This window comes from Magnolia sinica, chromosome 19 (assembly GCF_029962835.1).
Source record: "Magnolia sinica isolate HGM2019 chromosome 19, MsV1, whole genome shotgun sequence".
Lineage (NCBI taxonomy): Eukaryota > Viridiplantae > Streptophyta > Magnoliopsida > Magnoliales > Magnoliaceae > Magnolia > Magnolia sinica.
Window position 1 is genome coordinate 11,564,413 of NC_080591.1, and position 23,111 is coordinate 11,587,523.

Sequence of the window (23,111 nt, forward strand, 5' to 3'; positions counted from 1 at the left end):
TAAAAGTCCAAGCAGCTGACCAATCTCTCCTCCGCACACATGGGGCCATCTCCTCACATTTTCATGTACCAAAATTATCACTGGCCTTTGGCATTTGACCAATCATCGCCCTCAGGTTTTTTATTCACTATCACTCAAGATAGATGGCTAACCATTCCTCAATGGTTGGCCATATAAACAGTTCTTCACAAACTGAGTTCGATAGTAGTTTAAGCCTTTTGGGGGCTAAACAACCATCTAAACAGGATTGAACCAGTCCTTGCTGTGGTTGGAACGGTATGAACCATCATTTGAACCAGTGTGGACCAAACCCAACGTTCATCAGCTAAGATTTTGAAACAGTGCATGCAAATGCACCACATTCATCCAATGTCTTGCTGACTAGCCCTGACCTTTCAAAATAGCAGGAAATTAAAATTAAAAAAAATAAATTAAATAAATAACAATCACACTTGCAATGCTCATTCTTATTCATCTTCACATGCAAGTTAAAAATGCTTGAATTTTCCATTTTCCCTCAAAATCTCACCTGACATTGGCAAGATTGGAGGGTCATCTCGATCAATGGCTTGCTGTTAGCTGATCCTTATTCCTCAACGGGATTGAGGAGCTTTTTCTGTTAGATTGGGTTTTCGATGGTTCTCCAGCATCATTGCTTCCATTTTGGGGCTTGAAATGACTTCCAGATTTCGGGCCATCAGAAGGTACAACACGTTTCAAAAACCTATAAATCGTTTCAAAACTGGTAAAAGTAATAACAGCTGCTGGGGTAGTTCTTAACAGATTAGTGGCACAGCCGCGGTAGAAACCGGGGATGCCTTCTTTCTGGAAAACCTTTTTAACGCAATCAATGACACCCTTGTAATGGTTCTTGGAATTCCGGACTTGGCCTTGCTCTTGCAGCCTTGACCGTACAACCTGACCACAAGGAAATCACGAAATAGAAAATTAAAAAGGACTAAGAAGAACTGATTATGCAGATTCCAGGCAGCCAGACCGGTCCAGGTGTCACCTGATTCCACATGATTGAGTAAATTCTTCTAAAAAAAGTAATCATGTAACTGGCTAAGGCCTGTTTGGAGACATCCCCAAAAGGGCATTTTGATGGCTAGAATCCAGTTTGAGCCGAACTCCATTTTGCTAGTTCATTTGGAAGCACTTCCACAAACACCCACCTGGTTCCCACTCATCAATATGGGAAGCTGAAAGGCCAATCGTCTAAGCGAGTCAACAAAAATATTGGGCAAGAAAAAAGCCATTTGGGGAAACCCCTTTTGCCGGAGATACATCCAGACAAGCCCTAACTGTTACCCAGTGGAGGCTAACTAATTCCACACACCAATAACAACAGGTCCATCCTCATGCAGGCACACGTACCAACCTCATACATGTGGGACAACTGTGCATCAGGTGGGCCCCATTGTCTAGATGTCCTGATCCGAAAAATCAAACTGGGCAACTCATCAGGTAGTATACACTGCTACAGAAAATGGGCATCTAAAAATGTGTGGCCCACTTCAAAAATTGATGGTGACTGACTTTTTAGTCCAGGGCCTCTTCTAGACAATGGGGCACAGCAGCTGCACAGTTCACATTTCCAACACATATCAAGCAGCCGCATCTAGCACTAGCAAAACTCCACAAACAGATATTGTCACAGATACTGAGGGAGAAATTTGATTTATTTGGGCCAGAAACATACCTCATGGGGGTAAGTCATTGTTGATGCAAGTATCTTGGATAATGAAGAGGCAATAGCAACATTTCCTGCACTGAGCTTATCCACGGTTGTATTATCTGCAAATTTTGATTTTGATCAGAAATAACGAAGTATATGAAAAACAACAGCTTTGCCAAGGGGTAATGAAGGGGTAATGAAAAGATCTAAAAAGAATATAAAGAAGTTACTTCATTACCCCTTCTTGCTAAATATTCTTTGATATTTTCATATGCCGGAAACTGGATGGCGACATGGCTAACGCCCACTAATGCAGGCAAAAGGCCACTGATTACAACATGAAAAACAGCACAAAGTTGAAATTATTAAGGAAAATTATTCGTGAGTAGTGAATAAAGAATTAGAAACTGGAAGTTCCTGACTCACTCAACTCAACCAGAGAATGGCTCAGCAAGTTCAGTTATCCATGCAGTCAAGAGTTGGAAGAAAAGAGAACTGGGAAGTATCGCATAGTTGCCCAAGTCCATGTAGGGCAATGGTTTGACAATCCAGAATGTTGATTTGATGGACCACACCACGAATGGGGATGGCCCAAAATTATACCAGATTGGAAGAAGCTATTATCAGTGGCTTACACATAGATGGTTAAGAAAATAAAGACATCGACGGTCATAAGTCCACAGATTGGATCTTCTGATCTGGGAGACTTCAAGCACCCACTGTCCATGGCAAAGCCCCTCAGATGAACAACCAGGATCATTGTATGAATTATGCACATCATGACATTTCGTGTCTTGGTGCATAATGAAGCTACAATTCCTCAGGGTAGAAAGTGTGGAGAATCAAACAACTGACCTGTATAATCCTCGTATGCCTTCTTCATGTGCGATCCTTTTCAGAGCGGAAAATATGCTCCTGTACGGCACCACTCCTGTCCTCATTCCTTGAGTCTGGTGAAAGAACAGAAAACAAATGGATGAGCAAGACCACATTCAAAAGCATGCTACAAGTTAGAAGATCAAATATGAATATAGGATTTACAGTACATTGCATTTACTTCAATCACATGAATTATAAAATGCTTATGGTGCACTAGAAGTTATGTATTATACATGATGGCTTCTCAAGTATCCAACAAAGAAAGACGCTGTCACAAACATAACATGGAAGCATCTGTCAGTCCCGGACAGACAGGTGTTAACGCAGTTCACCACAAAACCCAACATGCCACTGCCTCCATACAAATGTAACACTATTTCAGGCAAGAATGCTACTCGCTAGCATGGGATCAGTAGAGGGTTCTCCACAGCAACATGTCCACATGGCACATTTTTGTGAGATCCAGACCATTCATGAGATAGTGGACACCAAGCATGCTCTAGCCAAAAGAATTGACTGGTCCACTTATCCGGCAGGTCAAACTTGTATGAGAAAATAGATTGAAATGACTGACGGCCGATATTCAACGAATATCAATGAGTAGATGGGGCCTGATTTTTGGTCTGGGAAATTTCACATTGCACCCAGTCCAATGAATGGCCTCTATCTCACACACAAGCCAACACAGGCATGTGCACTGCAAAGATCTCCTGTTAGAAGGCTAGTAACAGGTGTTTGAAGGCACACAGAAATAGATTCATTGATCAACAAACAATTTATGAGTGGAACTTTGATGATGAAACATCAAAAAGTAGGGGCCTGTTTGGCATTGCTTCTCACAACTGCAAAACTGACTCGCAAGAAACAATTAAACATGTATGAGAAAGACAATTTCTTGCAGAAAACTGCTTTTGCAATAAAAGAACATGTTTGGTTAACAAGCACAACAGACTGGTTAATTAGACACACACATGACCATTCTTCACTTTTCCCCTCTAGTGTGGCCCACTATAGTTTTAGATAGACCTGAATTTTTTAGCTCACATCTTAACACAAGCTGTACCGGAACAGCTAGTGGATGGAGCCCACCACAATGCCCATGTGACATCCATTCTGTCCACTAGTTTCACCAGCTGATGTTAGGACATGAGCAACAGATCCAAAACTCAAGTGGGCCACACTAGACAAAACAATGGTGATGGAATGCCCACCATTGAAAACTTCGAGGGGACCAAAGAAGTTTTGCATTAGGATAATAATTTTTTTTACCATTCAACCTGGTGGGAATAACCTTATGAACGGTTTAGATGGCATATAAACATAACAGTGGCCCCCACGAAGGTTTCAATGGTTGCCATTCAATCCCCACTGTTTCCTTTGGGTTGACCCACTCGAGACGTGGCTACACCTCATTTTTGGAGTCAAATCCTGACATGATATGGAGAAACTTATGAATGGCATGATGTCGCAAAGTTTTGCCTACATGTGGAGGTGCACAGCTCTACACTCATGTGCAATAAACCTTCCAACCGAGAGACAGATATTCGATTTCCGGAGAGTGATTTTTCCAAGTCTATAGAAGCCGAAATGCCTCCAAGAAACGGGAGCTAGGCACTTCACGAAAAAGCGCAAATTTCAAAAAGTGTTTTCTAAAATTAATTAATTAAGTGGCTAACCAAAATACACTTAAAAGCCTAAAAAAGCAATTTTCAGAATAAACACACACACACACACATACAAAAAGCACTTTTGTTAGCAAAGCCAAACAAGGCCATATGGGTACAAAGAGTTCTACACAAACCAAAACGTGAAACATCCCAACCGGGCAATTAGACATCAGAAAATGATTTTTCCAGCCCTATATGCTATGACTTGTTCTCCTACAATTTTATGACAGGATAAATACATTCTAGAACAGAAGGATAGCCATCTTGAACAGTGGAATGGAAGAAAAAAAATTTTAAAAATGATCACAACAAGATTCAAAACTATGTGAAAAAATAACCCAACTTAAACATTGGTGCTACAGGTTTGGAAACTGTCGAGAATAAAGACTGGAATGTGAGCAAAGTACAACCAACCACATAAATGAAATAGTAAAACCAAGGATGGTGAAGCTGCAGTCTAGCAAATTTACAAGATGAAATAATCATGCACCCTCGTATGGTAAAATTGCCCTTTGTCGAGTAATTAGAATATCGAAACATACCTGGAGTCTGGTCTTAACAACCCACAACGGATTGGTTGCAATGGCAGTCGCAGCTCCGGCGCCTGAAGCAGCTAACACATGCGCACCGATTGAAAGTTGATGATTCCCATCTACTGCACTTATACAAACTAAATGAATGCTAGAAGAATCAACAAATCAAATAAGATTTAAGGGAGAATGAGGGCTGGATTTTGATGATACTTCTTTTTAAAGCTCAGGGAAGATATGACATCTTTCTAAAAGATAATTTGGCTCAAAAGAGATGATAATACAAATTTTTTTTTTTTTAAATTCAGGGAAGGAAAGGAATACTCCAGAGGTCAGAAATGGAAAAGTCTTGGGATAGACAACACAATCTGCCCTTACAACCATTTCTCAAGCAGTGTGACTCGTCCACTGTGCACATGTAAGTCAATCCAAATGAGCAAACAGTGAGCCTGACTGTGGATGGAGCATGAGACATTGATTGAATGATCTTAACCATCTGATATTAGCCACTGAATTTCGAATGAACATTTTCTGTTGACTGCACATCATTACCATTGGCATGGTCATGATTAGCCATCACTATGACTTCCAAGGTGTGATCCACTCACAATAGGGTCCATAATTTGGATGGGTGAGTCAACACCATTTAAGAAATGGTGGAACATACACATAACATTCCAGCCAAATTGCAGAACCATTTCGTCAAAACTATATATATATTGGAGAACCAACCATGTGAACGAAGCAGCCCTTTGAGTTGCTCATAAACTGTGAAGTATACCTACATGATGAAATGACAATATTCATGGTCAGATTAATGGAATATAATTCCAGGAATTCAAGCTTTCTATGATGAAATGATAATGTTCATAGTCAGAATAATGGAATACAATTCCTGGAATTCAAACTTTTTTTCATTATGACCGATCAATGTGTCAATCAAACATTAGTCGCAATAAAGAATATAACCCATATTACAATCTAGAAGATAATTCTGGAATTCAAGCTTCTTAGTTATGGCCATTCACACACTAGTTTCAGACTTTCAGTAAAAAAACATCATCATGATCATCGTCATCATCATAGCCTTATAAACAGCTTTTTTGGGATTGGCTTCACAAATCTTATTTTGCCAGTAAGTCCTATGGCTCTGTCCTTGGTGAGTGAACAAACCTTCATATCCTTCCCCACCCCTCAAACCATGTCCTTTTAGGTCTTCCTCTGATCCTCTTTTCAGGCCCTTCAACCCTAATCAACGTTCGCCTCCTTGCTGGAGTCATCTCCAGTCTTCACTGCACATGATCGAACCATCTCAATCTGCTGCTCATAATCCATCTCTAATTGGAACTGCTCATATGCTCTTATGCATTTCCTCATTCTTAATTTTATCCTTGCTAGTCTTCCCACACATTCATCTCTCAGACACTTGATCTCTGTTCGTACAGACTTCTAGCTGACATACACTATAAAGACTAGTTGATCAATAGATGCCTTGTAAAATCTTGGAGTTCCATAGGCATACAGTGATCACAAAACACTGAATCACATCTCCGCTTCATCCACCCATCTCTAATTCTATTGGAAACATCTTCATCAATCTCCCCATTCTATTGGAAACATCTTCATCAATCTCCCCATTCTATTGGAAATCCCATAACCCAACATGGACTTCAAGTCTACTTGTTCGAGATTAATAGCAGGAACTCTACATGAGTGATTGCATATAAGATAAAGCTTAAAAGGCGTCCCATGTCTGTGACTTTGGTTGGCTTGACAAACCAAAGCAAGAATTTAATTGAAAAACTAATGGGGCAGATTATTTTCACACGCATATATAACTTTCACCTGTTACCATGTGTCATAATTGTTTGCTGGTGGAAAGCTTACTGGATGCAATCAACCCTATCATTCAATATCAGACAAAATGGGTGGCCTGGCCCCACAGGCAATCAGATCAGATTGGCAAGCCCTACAGGTGATCTGGATATATTTGTAGACCCAAACATGTGCATCGTGGATGGATGTGATTGATTCACACAGTACACTGTTCAGATATGGCAAGTAATTTGTAGTTTTCTTTTCTTTCTTTCTTTTTTTTTTTGATGCTGGTAAATTTATGGATAAAGGCCGCAGCCTAAAAAATGCGAAGACCAGGAACTAAGAAAGAAAAATTACAGCTCGAACCAATTATCTGGAAACTGATCAATGACCTTTGATGCAAACACCAACTCCATAATATGAGATGTTGCCTTTTGAAACACCTCCATAACATTCCTTTTCCTATTTCTATCGATCATTCCTTTCTAACCAAATGAACCGAATACCCACCAGTAGACTTACACACCAGACAAATTTCCCAGCCTTTCCTTTTCCTCCACCATGCCACGCCACACCACGAAGAATCAATCAATAGACCTCAGTACCACCCATTCTACTCGGAACAATTTGAAGAAACCATCCCAAAAACTTTTTGCAAATAAGCAGTGAAGAAAGAGACGATCCACCGATTCCGTCTCTTGATAACATATAACACAAACATTCGGAAGGATCAGCTTTCTTTTTTGAAGATTATCAACTATTAATACCTTCTTTCTTTCGGCTAACCAAGCAAACATCGCAACTTTTGGAAGAATGCCATAACGCCAAAAGAAATCCATCAGGCCGAGCTCTTCATTGATACTAACTCCGCTAAAGACCTTATAAAGAGACTTCACTGAAAATTTTCCTGATTTATCATATAACCATTTCATCGAATCTTTTTCTGAAATAAGTGGGTGCACTTTGGATAACAACTCAAGCAACCCAATAAGATCTTCTATCTCTTCGTCTTCCAAATTCCTTCTACATGGCGGAACCCAAATGACTTGCTCCCCTTAAATGGAAAAATATTTGTCCACACACAAATCACCCTCTAAGACGATCCAAGCTAATCATGGAAACATTTCGTTCAACCTTTGCTACCCCACCCAAATGTCCTCCCAAAACCTAATAATTTCCCCATCCCTCGAATAGAATCCTACCCCTTACCACACTTTACTCTTCACCGACACCACAACTCTCCAAAGATATGATGTCCTATACAATGAAGACAACCTTATCCACCTACCCCTTCCCACACTTTACTCTTCACTGACACCACAACTCTCCAAAGATATGATGTCCTATACAATGAAGACAACCTTATCCACCTACCCCTTTCATCAACCCCATATTTCCTACCTATCACTTCTCTCCAAATAGAGCCCTCTTCCATTCCAAATCTCCAAACCCATTTCCCTAACAAAGCCAAATTCATAATCTCGAAACTCCTCAACCCAGCTCCCCCTTGGTCCCAAGGCTTAAAAAAATTCCCTCCCACTTCACGAGATAAAATTTGTAACACACACCACCCCCCCCCCCCCCAAAAGCTTTTCCAATCTATATAACACCAACTTTAGGCATTTAAATAACGGCATATAGTAAACTAGAAGGAACCTCCCACCCAATGATAAGTGCCTACCCTTCCATTGAGACAATTTGCTTTCAAATCTCTCCACCACGTTATCCCGTAAGTTTTTCACAGGTCTTCCAATACAAAACGGAAGGCCAAAGCAAGTAGTAGGAAAAGATCCCTCCCTACATTTGAAAATACTTGGAAAAAATAAAAATAAAAATCCCACCTCCTTTTAGATATGCCCACCCCTAATAATTCGCTTTTTCTGGTATTCACCTTTAAACACAATTCCACTTCAAAGCAAACTATAATCGATCAAAGATTGCTCACTTTAAAACATCTGCCCTTTTTATTCAATGAAATTTCATTATTGTTCAAAACAAAAAAGAATAACAATGTATAATCAGCAAACTGTAAATGTGTAAACTGAAATTCCAAGCTATCAACCCTAGATCCTTTCACCGAGTTAACCTCAGCAGCTCTTTCTATCATTCTACTAAGGGCCTCCATTACCACTACAACCAGATATTGGAAGATAGGATCCCTCTGCCTTAAAATCCTCTTGATGCTGAAAAGAAACCATCTGGAGAACCATTTACCAATACCGAGAATTTAGCCCAAGCAACACATTCCCAAATCCAAGACTGCCACTTTTCGTCACACCCCATCCTCCCCAATATGTATAATCCAAAAAGTCTCAATCTACGTGGTCACAAGCTTTTTCAATATCCAACTTACATAGTACTCCTTTCAGGCCCCACCTATTGTATGAATCTATGCATTCGTGCGCCACCAATGTAGAATCCACAATTTGTCTTCCTTCCACAACAGCCCCTTGCGATGGAGATATAACTTCCCCGATGACCGCATGAAATCTAGACACCAACACTTTAGCCAATATCTTGTACGCGCCACCTAAGAGACTAATGGGTCTAAAGTCTCGAAGACTTTTGGAACCTTCTTTTTTAGGAATCAGTTATTTAATTCAATTTAAATAGGTCTCCTTTTCAAAATCAAACTTGTTTAGCATTAAATACTTGGACTTCTACTCAAATTAGGAACGTGTGGTGCACAAGGTCTGTATATGTTTTAGACCATATGGATATGGATTCCAAACGCCCACCGAAAATCTAGAAGGGCTCTCTAGCATCTTGCTCCAAGAAATGCATTTCTATTAAAATTCCAGAAAAAAGTCCTTACAAAATCCCCAAAACAGAACATTAATACTATTCCTTGCAACAATCTTGATTAGGCATAACTAATCAGTTAAGCACAACCACCCAACTACCTACTATCTACCCATATGACAATACCCAAAATACCCTGAATTCCCACCAACATTTGATTTTCAAATCAGATGCACGCTAGCTGCTCATCCAGAGCTTGACTAGCTGATCTTCAGCTGACTAGTCAAGGCTCTCTTTTGGTCCCAGCTCTCCATGAGCATGAAAACAAACGGTAATTTACTGCACCTCTCTACAAATCATTACACACCATGGTTACTACTACCATGTACATCAAAATAAATATTTACCAAAAAACTTGCTTCTTCTTCTTTTCTTTTCTTTTTTTTTCTTTTTTTCTTTTTTTTTTTTCTTTTGTGCAAAGCAATCAGCGGACACAAGGGAACGCATGCCGCAAAAGATTAGTAGGGAATTAATAAAGCATGCAAATAAAAAACTTTCACAGGTAAATGGCAACCTAAAATACTAAGTTACTTACTGCCCAGTTCGGTAGTAATGCCAATATTGTTGGAGAAAGGCCACGATACATTCCCCTGATGCCTTCCTTTTTTATTATCTGTTCTAGACTCGTAATGATGAGACTGCCTGATGTCAAACAAAGATTGAAGACTTCAAACTTTCAAATATTAAATCTTCATGACAGAAGATAAAGGAAATAATCAGAGGATACACACTATAAAGCGATAGCTCAAAATATCAACCTAGTTATGTCCGCAAACAGGGAACTCTTTGAATTCCATATTTTGTATTATCCATCACTGCCTTCTCGAAATAACATAATTGAAAGGCATTCCGATCTTTTTCATGACCGTTCTTTTCAGAAACGAATCCAAAAATAGACATAATGTTACAGAAGAAGCTTCATAAAGATACGATGAATTAGCATTTAAAACAAATTAACAGATATCGATACATGGACAACACATTCAAGTTGATCAAACACAAATGCACCAGCCATGTGAGAGGAGAATATCAAACTCAACAAATTAACAGAATCAGTATAGCATATTCTACTGTCTACATATTAAAAAGGCAAATAGCATAGCCTGTTCCATCCAACATCTCAATGATGAATAAGGATCCAAGCATCTCACACATGGTGTGCCATAACCATAACGGCCGTTACAGAAAAAAGATGGGGCCGATATAGGTTTTCTTCATAAATTGGTTGGGGGGTCATAATGGCCATTACGGCCTGTATCGTAACAGTAATGGCAGCAGCCATTATGGCCACCATTACCGTCCCAGAATACCTTAGTCTCACGCCCTGTCTAGCTAGAATACTAAAAACATTGATCTCCCACAGATCTAGATAAAATTATGTCGCCAAGATCACCAACCCCCCTACGTTTTCCATTCTTAACTGCAGATGGATTACGGGTCATCGGCAACACAAACCGCTATTTTTGTTGACCCAAAACTATGACTGTATACTCTAGTTGTTGATTAAGTTTCAAACGTAAATTTATATTCAAGATGTAGAGATTTATACATTGATTTATGCAATCGGAGGCAATACATGATAATATGCATGCAAGACCTATAACAATGGCATTCGTTGTTATCATATATAAACCACAAGATCCATTTGTGTATTTATAGCTAGATTGCATATCATTAGCAGTGTTGTCAAAATCCTACAATTTATGATTCACGATTTATGATTTGAGTGGAATCTTAAGCAAAACCATTTGAATCCCACCTTTGAATCCCTTTTCATATGAATCCTATGATTTAGGATTCAAATCCCAAATTACGATTCAAATTATACTCGGTTTCTTCAATTTTAAGATTTACTCAGCTTTCACTTTATGTTTTTAAATTGGTGGGGGCTATAAGAATCATTTAGGAAGGGGAAAAAAAAAAACCTTTAATAAAAGAATCATTTAGAAAAAGGTAAATTATTTTATTTTGTTCTTTATAAGAGATTAAATGATATATATTCTCTTCAATGTTTTAATCCTAGAGTTTTATTCATTTATTTATGATTTCTTACTTCTTAATTGGTCAAAACACCAAATTGATGCATGACTTAGTTATCTAGAATGTTTTTGTGGATGGTTATCATCATGTTGACTTATGTATTGTGGAATGATAGTTAGAAATCCAAATATCATTTTTCGTCAATCTACAAAATCTGATGCCACTTTTCCAATGTGATTCTACGTTCAAGAAAGATAACAAGAACAAAAATTATTAAAGGATCCTTGTATGTTTTTAAGGAAAAATTCTTGAAAGACGGAAAAGAGAGAGAGAGAGAGAGAGAGAGAGAGAGAGAGGGGGGGGAAAGATGAGAATCATTTAATTTTTAAGTAATACCATGTCATGATAGTGTTAACTTTTTAAAATTTTCTGAATTATTTATATTTTTCATATTTTTAAGAAAATTTAAAAAAAATAAAAATAAAAATAAAAAAAATCTTACGCTTTGGGATTTGATACGATTCAACCCCTATTATGTTTGGTGATACGATAACGATTTTGACATTATTGATCATTAATAGTATATATTGGGGTGACCCAAATAATCCTACCCGTATTTCAAAATTTTGAAAAGTTGACTCGAGTCAATGTCCATGAGGTCGGGTTGACTAGAAGCCTTGATTCAACTCGACTCAATATTTAAATACAAAAGTAGGATTACTATTTACTAATAGTTGACACATAAAAACACTATGAATATAAAAATGGGTGAATGAAAACACAAACCAATTGTGCGGCTTGCTGGTTAAGGGGTTCAAATCCTGTCCATTGCATCTTTTTTCAAACTTACTCGGCTGAATGACTTGGTTTGAGTCATGTTGAGTCAACTGAGTAGGCAAACTGACTCGACCATGTCCATCTAATCATTTATATAGTTTTGAAGAAAAGAAAATGAAAAACACTTTCATCTCTTCTGCCCATGTCCATCTAATCATTTACCTGAGAGATTGGCTAGCCCCACAGCACCCTCTCCACACAAACTTTTATACAATAGATAGATGTGCAACCTAGCACATGCTTGGGACATCCGAGCAAATGAAAAATATTTATACCCAAGGCCATATGATCACCTATATAACTTTCTCAGCCCCAAATGAAAAATACTTATCAAGTTATCCCTTCTACCCAAGGCCACATGATCATTTATATAGATTTCTCAACCCCAACACCCTTCTAACTTTAGAGATTGGCTAGACCCGCAAACACCCTCTCCACAACTACTACTAAACATAATAAATGTGCAAACTAGCATGCTCTTGGGACATTTGAGCAATGGATGAGGTGGTCTCCATTGTGGCTCTGACCTGGTGCAAAAATCAGACTGGTCCAATTCATCAGGTGGCCCACCTTTATATGAAAAGAATGAAAGATCTAGAAAAAGTACAAACAGTCCGCATTCAACATATATGTGCTGACCTGATAAATACACCAACTTGATGTTTTTACTATGTCATCCTCATGGCAAGACCCACAATATGCACAGTTCAGGCGGTCCCACACACAGGCCAAGTTTCCGTGTATGCAGTGTGCCACGTCTAAAGGTGTGTGTGGGGTCAAAATTCTGTACATCAAAATGGCGATCTAATACCAGCATCGTCGTCATCGCCGTCATCCTCGAAGTGGTATACTATTAAGTTTCATACGTGACGTAACCCTTATGCCACATAATGGATGTAGACCTCCTTAAAAAAGACGTGTGTAGAAATAACAATTGAATGGATTTCAAGAGAAATAAATGATTCAATGATTTGAAAATTAATATTATTATTATGGTTCGAGAGGAAGCAATGGTATCCACTTGGATACTACAATAGAAGTGTGTTGAATCAAGAATAGACAGTAAGTGTCTTGACCTTTTCCCCAGCAATTAGGTTGGGCTTTTAATTACAACTTTGGAATATTGCCAAAATATTTAGGAAGAGCTCCAAAATATTTAGGATGAGCCACCCACCGAACGTTAGCCTTACTGAGGCTATGGAATTGACAATGGTAGAGAGCTTACAATTTTTTAAGTTCTCATCAAATTCTCAAATACCTAGTCCTGCCATTGCATGCACTGAAATAGATAAAATATATTAAAAATCACCATCATAGCATTGTCCCGTCTTGGCTTTATGAATACTATTTTGCCATTTGTTTCTAGTATGCTATCGTCAGTACACGAGTATTGAGTATCCTTTCATTACCCTTATCACCACCTCAATCTCGAAGTCCCTTTTAGATGTTCCTATCCTATTTTCAAACCCTTCAACCATTAAGGTTCCCCTCCTTACTGGGGCTATCTGCAATCTATTTATGTTAGAATTGTCGCATGTATCCTACGCAATGTTTTAAATATCCGTCGATATATCCCACAATATATCTTGCATCCCACCTATGCGATACGAAATGCACCGGTAGTGCCGATATATCCTATATGTTCGATCCGGTGGGCATTTTCAATTTTTGATCCCTTTTTTTGTTGAAATTATCTTAAATCAGTATCAAATGGTTACAAATCCATTGGTTCTTCATGTTTTGCACGAAAAATCATGAAGTTGGAGCTTTGATTTCAATATCCATTGGTTCTTCATGTTTTTTTCTCTCGAAATTTTCCTTCAACTAACAGTCAATTGAGACTAATTTCGAAGTATTTAGGAGTATGTGATGAAATGATTATCACATACACTCTAATTTCGAAATTTGAGTGTAGTAGGTCCGATTTGAAAAAATTTTAAAAATTTCTCAATTTCTCCCAAATTGCTTGCAATGCGTTGCACACCAAACATGAAATCAAGCATGTATGAGGGTTGATCTATTGATTTGTTAAGTCTTTGTCAATTTTTGGAAAATAAAAATCATTTTTAATTAAAAATTAATAGAAAAATATTAAAATATTATTTTTTCCTAAATTTTCCTTCAACCAGTTGTCAATTAAAACTAATTTCGAAGTATTTAGGAGTGTTTGATGAAATGATCATCAAATACACTCTAAATGTTATACATTCAATTTGAATGTAATTGCATTAGTTAAGTTAGACAATGCATAGCTTAGAACCCTATCCAAAGGAAACCTATTATGTGCACTTCTTTTTTGAGATGTTATAGTTTAAAAGTGTGTATTAAGGTCTTTTTTAACAATCCCTGAGGTTTCATCAAAAAAATCAACCATTTTTCTAATGTTTCCCTATATTTCCCAAAAAGTGCGATAAATTACCTAATACAAACGATATATCCGGTGCGATAACCGATATGTATCTATATCCCATGGATGCGATACGTAACGTGATACCGATATTTCGAACATTGATCCTACAGATGCCATAATTGTCACTTAGTCATGTAACTCAAGACAGGATGATGTCTTCATTTTCAAAGATCCTGATGCCTAGCATATTGTATATTTTCTCACATTTGATTTTTTTTCCCATGCTATATACGAGCAATGGTCACAAACACTTCAATGGATGGTAAGTTACGATCCATGTGGGGCATACATGCCAACATGTCATGTGTATAAAACATCCATATTGTCAAAATAGTGGACTCCACCCGTCCACCATGAAGATCACCTGACACAAAAACCAGGCTGGTCCAATCATCGGATGGTTACACATATGAAAATAATGAATGGTTGAGGTCTAATTCAACGTACACAGGTGACCCACCTGAGAAGTGGATGAACATGATTTTTGCACGAGGTGGTCTCCATGGGTGGTGCTACCTTTTGCATGGCTTGGATGTCATGCATATATGGCACGTTGGCACATAAACCCTAGGTGGATGATACAGTACCATGGGCAATAGATGAAACTTCTTGAATTGATCATTATGAATCTATATAGTGTTAGATGCAAATTATAAATATAACTTTCCTTTTCTGTCAATAATCAGTTCTTGATAAATTTCATAACCCATTAGAACTTAAAAGTAATGCATACGCAAAATAACTTTTCAAGCTGAAAGTAAAGTTTTGTCATACCTCTGTGACCAGAATGAGGCATATCAGGAAGCCCATGAACCTGAAGTCTTGTCTTGATTACATCCAAGGGGCACACAAAAGTGGCAGCAATGGCTCCTGCAACACATTAGAAAAGTCATGAAAAGATGACTGCACAAATTCTATTCAAACAGAGTGTTAACAGAGAAGAATGTTGCAAGATACCAAAAATAACAAGTGATGGTTCCTGTTTATCCAAAGATAAACCAATCAAAAATAGATACATTTTGTTCAATCCTTTTTCTTTTGAAAGAGTGGTTATATTTTATTAGACAAAAATAAGGAGAACAATAGTGGGGATTATACAAAAAAAAAAAAAAAAAAAAAAAAAAAAAAAAGAAGACGGACAATGAAAATGAAGCATCATCGTTCCCAAAAGAAGTATCACAGAACATAAATTCAGCTCCCATTTGATGCAGGCCCACAACCCATTGTAGGGCCTAACATGTACTGAATTTCGACTATTCATTTATAGATTTGGGGTATAAATATTAAGAGCTACAATTTACTATTTGTGGGAGATATGGTGGAATGTGATGGATGAGATGATATGGGGCTGATTAAAGATTTGAGGATTATTTCCTAGATTCACTTTTACTATAATTAGACTAGTTACCATTTTAGGTAAAATAGATTGATTTGGAATCAACTATAAATTATTTGAAATCAATCTCTTAGTTGAGGGATTTTCTTAGCGTGAGTTTTTCTTAAATATTGTAAGAAAAAGTTTGATATCAAAAAAGTATTTCTCCCCATCTGCTCAAATATTCTAGTGGATGTACTCTAGTCCATTTATTTGATATTTGAGTGTCAAGATCTCATTAACTCAATAACAGAGTTGCAGTATTTTGGCAACAAAGCGGGTCATCTTTGGGGATTTTAACTCTACATGATCTCCTAATGGCTTCAAAAGAGGTGACACAAGAAAAGTTGTGCAAGTAACCCAATTCATCCACGTACTCACAGAGCAAGTAGATCAACTCAGGTGTACCGATGGTCCGATGGACAATCTCAGTAATCAAGTGAGAGAGCTCCAGCATAGAGGAAATCCAGAGATCAAATTTAGAGATGTGAGCACATAGGGGCAGTCCGTACCAAGGTCCTAGCCAACAATGGGCGGCCCCCGCTGGTAAAGGCAGCAATGATCAAATCCTTCCATAGTTGGAACATGAAAGAGCGCCCCAGAATTAAGGTAAAAAAAATTTATTTCAATGATCAATTGTATGTTGACGACTTCATCAATTGGCAAAGCAAGGTGGAAAAAGTATTCAATCGCAAGGGAATCGTGGACAATCGGAAAGCTAAGTTAGCAACTATGAAGTTTTCCAGTCACGCGTTAACATGGTGAGACGATCTTTAAACCAAACGAACTATCAAGGTAAGGAGAAAGGAAATTCTTGGGAAAAGATGAAAAATAAGTTAAAAAGAAAATTCCCACTCACGACTTATGCCCGCAACCTCTATCAAAGATATCACAGTCTACATTAAGGGAACAAACTGGTAAATGAATACACCCAAGACTTCCATATATTGATATCAAGGATAGGGTTTTGTGAGATATCTTAATGGTCTAACCTGGACATCATAAATGAATCTGATGCATAGATGCATTAAAAACCGAGGAGATAATGGGAGATGATTTGGTAACCCACGTGAACCATCATCGACAAAACAACATACTAACTTCGTGCATAAGGCGGCAACAAGACCTGTTATAGGTCAGGCGATAATGGGCCAACGTCCAACAATAAAACCAAACCCCAACCCAAGAGGAGGTGGTTATGGACGCGATGTTAGTGCCCCAAGATGGGGTAAAACGGCACTCATTTTATGTGCTTTAAGTGTGGGCAACCGGAAAATCATTATTTTCACTGTCTTAAACTTTTTTTAAGATAATCATTGTCCTAAACATTTTTTTGAAGATGATGGCACCAACTCTTCGAACCTTTGACTTAGGGGTTAAGAAACCATCACATGAACCAACCTTGCAAAGAAGAGGAATGGTTGTAGACACTCCCGACGACATGCAAATGAAAGTTAGAGATGACAAAGAATATGAAGGACTGCTATATGAGGATGGGGCACATGTTCGAGAAGACATAATGATGCAGGACATGAAATTTAAATATGATATGCAAGATTTAAGGCTTAGATCATACTAATTCAGAACAATCACATAATAATTCCACATCCCACACAAAAAGCTCAAACATTCAAGGGGAATCTGCACAGGTCCAGGCCTACACAGGCTAGAACTGGATCAATAAAATTATGGACCAAACGATGCTCAAAGAGAAATAGAAATCAACCACACATGCATAGTAATCAGTCCCTAATCCAAGGGATTCTCCAATTTCAATTCAAGGAACCCTAGGGTGAGAAAATGGGCAAATAAATTAGGGATAATGCAATATAGGGCTAGACTTTATGAAAATAGATATGAAAAGGGGAAAATAGAAAGAAAACTTGAACCAAACAACAGTTCCCGCGTGCGGACTGCGGCCCAGGCCTTACGCACGTGCGCAGGAGGCTGGCCACACTTGCGCTGGGGGCTCGAATCCCAAAACAGCCTTCTAGGCTCTGGTCGGCCGGGGGGAGACTACAAACCCTCCAAATCTCGCGACAATCCGACGTACAGTCGGGGCACAGTGCTCCGTTGAAGTTTCGGCCCTCCTGCAGGGCCAGATTCTGGAAACTGGCTATAGGAATATGAACGGCTGCAAAAACTAGCGGATTCGAAGCGAGGATGATTGTAGAAGGGGGAAATATGGATGACAGAGGGTAGGGGCGGATGGGGATAGATGTGGCTTCGCACCACGGTAGTTAGCCCTTCGAAAAGGGAGGGCTTCCCACCCGCTTGAATTTTTCCATAACTCGGAAACTCAGAGAGTAAGAAAAAACTTGCAGGAATTTTTATTAAACTTCAATTAATGACAAGAACTACAAGGGGTGCCTATTTATAGAGAAAATCCTATACCCCAAAACTCGCGTCATGTGCACAACCTATTACTTGGCGATGAAGTAAACCAAAATAAAAACTAATCAAAAAAAATCTAAAGCGTTCATGATATTCTAAATAACATAAATAATCAAAACATAAAATATGAAATCAATCCGACTAGTGGGCCCCGATCATGAGATCCCATGATGGGCTTTATTTGATCATCGAGCCCACTCTAATGAACCAAAACTCCGTCTTCTAACTTGGAGGCCCTCCCTGGACGTCGTCATCGAACCAGATCGACGGTGGGGCCCTCCCTCTCCTTCCGTATGTGCGTAGGGGGCGGCACGCGTGCGCGCGTGATGTCCTCATCACATAACAAGCGTATATGGTGACAAGGGCGAGTCGTTAATTATCCAACGGACTGTATTATTGACGACTTGGGTGATTAATAAAGGACGATGGTTGCGACACAAAATCTTCTGCACTACTTGCACTTCTAGTAGCAAGTTATGCACCATTTTGGCAGGCGAGGGGAGCAACAAAAAACATTGTCTCACGAGAAATAGTAGATAAATTAAACCTCAAAGAAAATAAGCATACACACACATTCTAGATTCATTGGTTCAAAAAAAGGAGAAGTTTCTATTAACTCCAAGTACTTAGTTAAATTCTCTATTGGATCTAAGTACAAGTATGAGGTGTGGTATGACATGGTTCCCATAGATGCATGCCGCATTTTGTTAGGGAGACTATAGTTGTGAGACTGAGATATTGTGCATTTAACTCGGACTAACACTTATTCCTTCATCAAGGATGATATTAATATCACATTGCTTCCAATAAAACATCTTCCAACACCCAAATCTGATAAAGATAAGGGCCAAAAATCTTTAATGCAGAAAAGTTTTAAGAAGAAAGTAAGGCGAATGGCATCATTTATGTCTTGGTTACTAAAGAAAAAACAAAATAATTAGATGTTCCACCTCTCATGCAAAAGTTCCTTTGTGAATATCAAGTGCCCAAAGAACTCCCAGTTGGACTTTCTCCTATGAGGAACATTCGGCATTAGTTGAATTGGCACCAAGTTCGAACATGCCAAATCTTACGCATCACAGAATGAATCTAGCCAAACTCCCGCTAATTGAATGGTCCAACATAAAGAAGTTTAAAAGAAAAAAGAGGAAGCAGCTGAACAGGTGTTAAAAATGAAGACTACTAACAATCAATGGAGACAATATAAATAATACTCAGTGAAATGGAAGAACAAGACCTATTATGAATGCACATGGATTGTAGGTGACGAATTGAAAGGACTGGATCTAAACATCTACTAGTTATATGAAAGTTCTAATTTGCCTAAATTCTTTCTAACCTGGGGGGAATGATGCAAGCCAATGATACATTGCAGAGCCCATCAACGTGCTGATTTTGGACTGTTTATTTATAAATTTGAGGCATAAATATCAAGAGGTACAATTTACTATTGTAGGAAATATGGGGGGATGTGATGGATGATATGGGACTAATTTAGAGATATGATTGAAGATTTGAGGATTATTTCCTATATTTGTTTTTACTATAATTAGGCATGTTACCACTTTAGGTATATTAGATTGATTTGAAACCAACTACAATTGTTGATTTGAAATCAATCTCTTGATTAGGGGAATTCTCATTAAAGATTCATTTAGGATCCTGAAAAAAGAGGGTGGCGTAGGAGGGAGGCATTCCGATTTTTTTTTTGACAAGTATTATAAGAAGAAGTTTGGTATCTAAAGTATTTCACCCTTTCTACTCAAATATTCTTATGGGTGTACTCTTGTCCATTTTCTTCACAATTCGGGTGTCAAGATCTCATTGACTCAATAGCCAAGTTGCACCATCATTCACCATAGAAGAAACCCAATAGACAATCATTAACGACGCTTGCATCCTAAGGCCCTAAGAAGTTGGCTTGTAGATGAAGTTATTTAATCCACACGCTATAAATCCTCAAAAAAATTGACATCAGCAAATGCCTTGAGAATTCACAACAAAATAAATAAATAATTTGACCATTGTAGCAAGTAATCATTCCATAACACCCAACTAAAGGTATACATACAACATTCATTGAGTAAACATGGAACAACTACAGCTTCACAACGAAAGGATAAATCTTTTCATTTGTTACTTTATTTGCATTTAACAAGAAGTAGTTGGATTAGAAAGGTTATCTTATCATTCATTAGTTTCCTTTTTGTCATCTAAAGTCACTTTAAAGTCCTTGTTGGACTAGACTTTAGCATATGGTGGACTACTATGTTTATATATGTGGGTGTGTTGGGTGTGTGTGGTGCATATACATATGGAACAGAGAACAGATTACCACTATTGAACACGGTAAATTTGCTGGAGACTATCATGTTGACAATACCATTACTATCTTAAAAGATTTTTTAAAAAAAATATTATAGACAAGGGGAACTTATCATGTTGACAGTACCATTGCTATCTTAAAAGACAAACAATATAATTACAGACAGAAGAGACATAACTAAGAATTAAGAGGCATTTTGGCATGTTTCAAATACATAATAACCAACTCCTTTTTCTAAACTCTCTTGCTGCTTCAAGAACTTATAATTCATCAAAAATAGCATTTTTTGCCAAATTTTCAGATGAAGCTTTCCAGGGGTGCCTGTTATGAGTAATGAGTGTATTTGATGGTTTACCCATGTGATATTTCTTGGACGAAACAAAACAATGCTTGGCCCATATAACTGGCTTTTAGTTTGGACCAAAATTTCATAAAAGGCACGCATTCAATGATCGAGAGTCTAGTGATGCGGCACAAAATCCCCCCATTGGACAATCCTAGCTATCCAAGCATGGGCCTAAAAATGGATGCTTAAAAGAAAAATATAGACAGCAGTCCATGTGCAACAACAACAGCCCAGTACTTGGATGGTTGGGAAAGTTCAATGCAGAATAGTTTCCATCCATCCCGAGGAGCCTGCCAGATGAATGATCTGGATTACTCGAATAGGGGGCCACTAGCTGCCCGTAAAGAATGCTTGGACCAAATGGAAAAGGTTAGCAGTGAGGGGCAACAATTGCTTCCTTCCTCTGTTTCTAAACAACTAAGATGCCCTCAAAACATGTTATTTTCCAAATATCAAAAAAGTTGATAGGCATTTTAATCTCATCTGGTGATCCAAATCAACTTCTCCATCTTGGACATATATGCATGCAAAGTACATGCATTACAGCGGTATGTTTATAATGATTGATGTGTTCTTGGTGTGCAAGTGCTAGCTGAGATTTCAACCTTTGTAGGGGCAGTTTGATCAAAATGAATATTTCCGACTGGTGTTTTTAGGACAACTATTGTTCACTGCAGCATTTCAAGTTTTGGGGTCTCATTCACTGTACACATTTCCTACGTGCAGAACAATTCACCTATAGCTAATATTTCCAACTTTGCATGGGTTATCTAATCAAAGTAAATTTTTCCAACTGGTGTTTTCAGGACAATACTATGGTGATTGTTCACTGCCGCATTTCAAGTTGTGGGGTCTCATTCCGTGTGTGTTTCATACATGCACGACAATGTGATCCTCTAAATTGTGGGCCCACTATATACTAAGCATGGACCAACAATCAAATGTTCCCAACCACTCAACTGGTGACATTCAAATGAGTTGAAAATGAATTGGTCAACATCCCAAATTCAACAGGTGAAATCATATATGGTTAGACCATCAAATCAGTTTGAATTCAGGACTATGCTGCTCCATCCACATCAAGCCCACGATTCAGATAATCCAGATCAAAATTCATGCATGCCACCTGTAGTAAAACACGGATGCATGCAGACCCGCATAGAAGATGCGATACCGCAACCTCGGAAGAATGGTAGTGAACTATCATCCTACTCTCGCCCGAGTTTCCACAGTCTTTTAAGAGTTTACAATTACCAAAATTACAAATTGGGGGTGGAACTGGCAATTTCAGTGTGTAAAATATCAATTTCCCAAAACAAAATCCCTTCTAATTTCTCCACATCCCTCGACCAAACATGCAACAAAAAAAAAAAACAAACAAACAAACAAAATTGCAGGGAACTCATATTAGGCGAACCTGCGGAAGCACCGGCAACAGCATTGCAGAGAAGATCTCTGGCGCTCGGGCCTTCGGGCTCGCCAGTCATTTCGAAATTCTGCCGAGGACTGATCTGGAATGTTGCAGAAGAATATCGGGAACGGGTTTTAGGGCTTTGGTGGAATGGAAACGGAGTCGCATGGTCGAGAGAGAAGATGCATCCGTATTTATTCAGAAAAAGAGAGAAATGAAAATGAGAATTTTCGTAATTTCGTGGAATTGCGTTTTGCCGTTTCTTTCGTGGGGTTTTGAACGGCGGAGTCTGTGTTCACCGGGTTTTAAACGTTAGGAAGGACTGGGTTTAGTAGATTTCGACAGAATCGAGGGTAATTTCGTTATTCTTTGTAGTCCGCCGGACTTCTGATTTGGTGGTTTATCGTGATCTCTCCAGGGCACGTGGAGAGTAACTTAGTGATCTGAGCCGTTGATGTGGTGGGGTTTGTTGTTGATTGTGCATTTAAAGTTTTTCTGGGTGGATGAAAATGGATCTGATGGAGTCGAGAGGACAGGGATTTGCCTCGATGAATAGAAGTTCATTGATTGGCTGTTTGGGAAAATTGTCTGATGGTGCAGCTTTCCGCAATCATGCAAGGGTATGCACTATAGGGCCTAAGTGGGCCCACGAGATTGA

The 23,111-nt window shown here is 38.4% G+C and overlaps 1 protein-coding gene across 2 annotated transcripts; it reads right to left on the bottom strand.

Moving 5' to 3' along the window:
- Window positions 1–388: 388 nt before the first annotated feature.
- LOC131235337 (nicotinamide adenine dinucleotide transporter 1, chloroplastic-like) lies at window positions 389–22,763 on the bottom strand. 2 transcript variants are annotated; one of them, XM_058232474.1, is made up of 9 exons: window positions 22,460–22,763; window positions 15,376–15,471; window positions 9,910–10,016; window positions 5,487–5,535; window positions 4,767–4,876; window positions 2,534–2,628; window positions 1,917–2,005; window positions 1,703–1,797; window positions 389–918 (listed from the first exon to the last, which is right to left on the bottom strand). In XM_058232474.1, exons 1-9 carry the CDS (start codon window positions 22,527–22,529, stop codon window positions 562–564), a joined length of 1,068 nt encoding a protein of 355 aa, XP_058088457.1. In that variant the 5' UTR covers window positions 22,530–22,763; the 3' UTR covers window positions 389–561. The 2 variants fall into 2 exon arrangements, with proteins under 2 accessions (XP_058088457.1, XP_058088456.1); XM_058232473.1 differs by having other exon boundaries at window positions 4,767–4,879; window positions 22,460–22,762.
- Window positions 22,764–23,111: the final 348 nt, after the last annotated feature.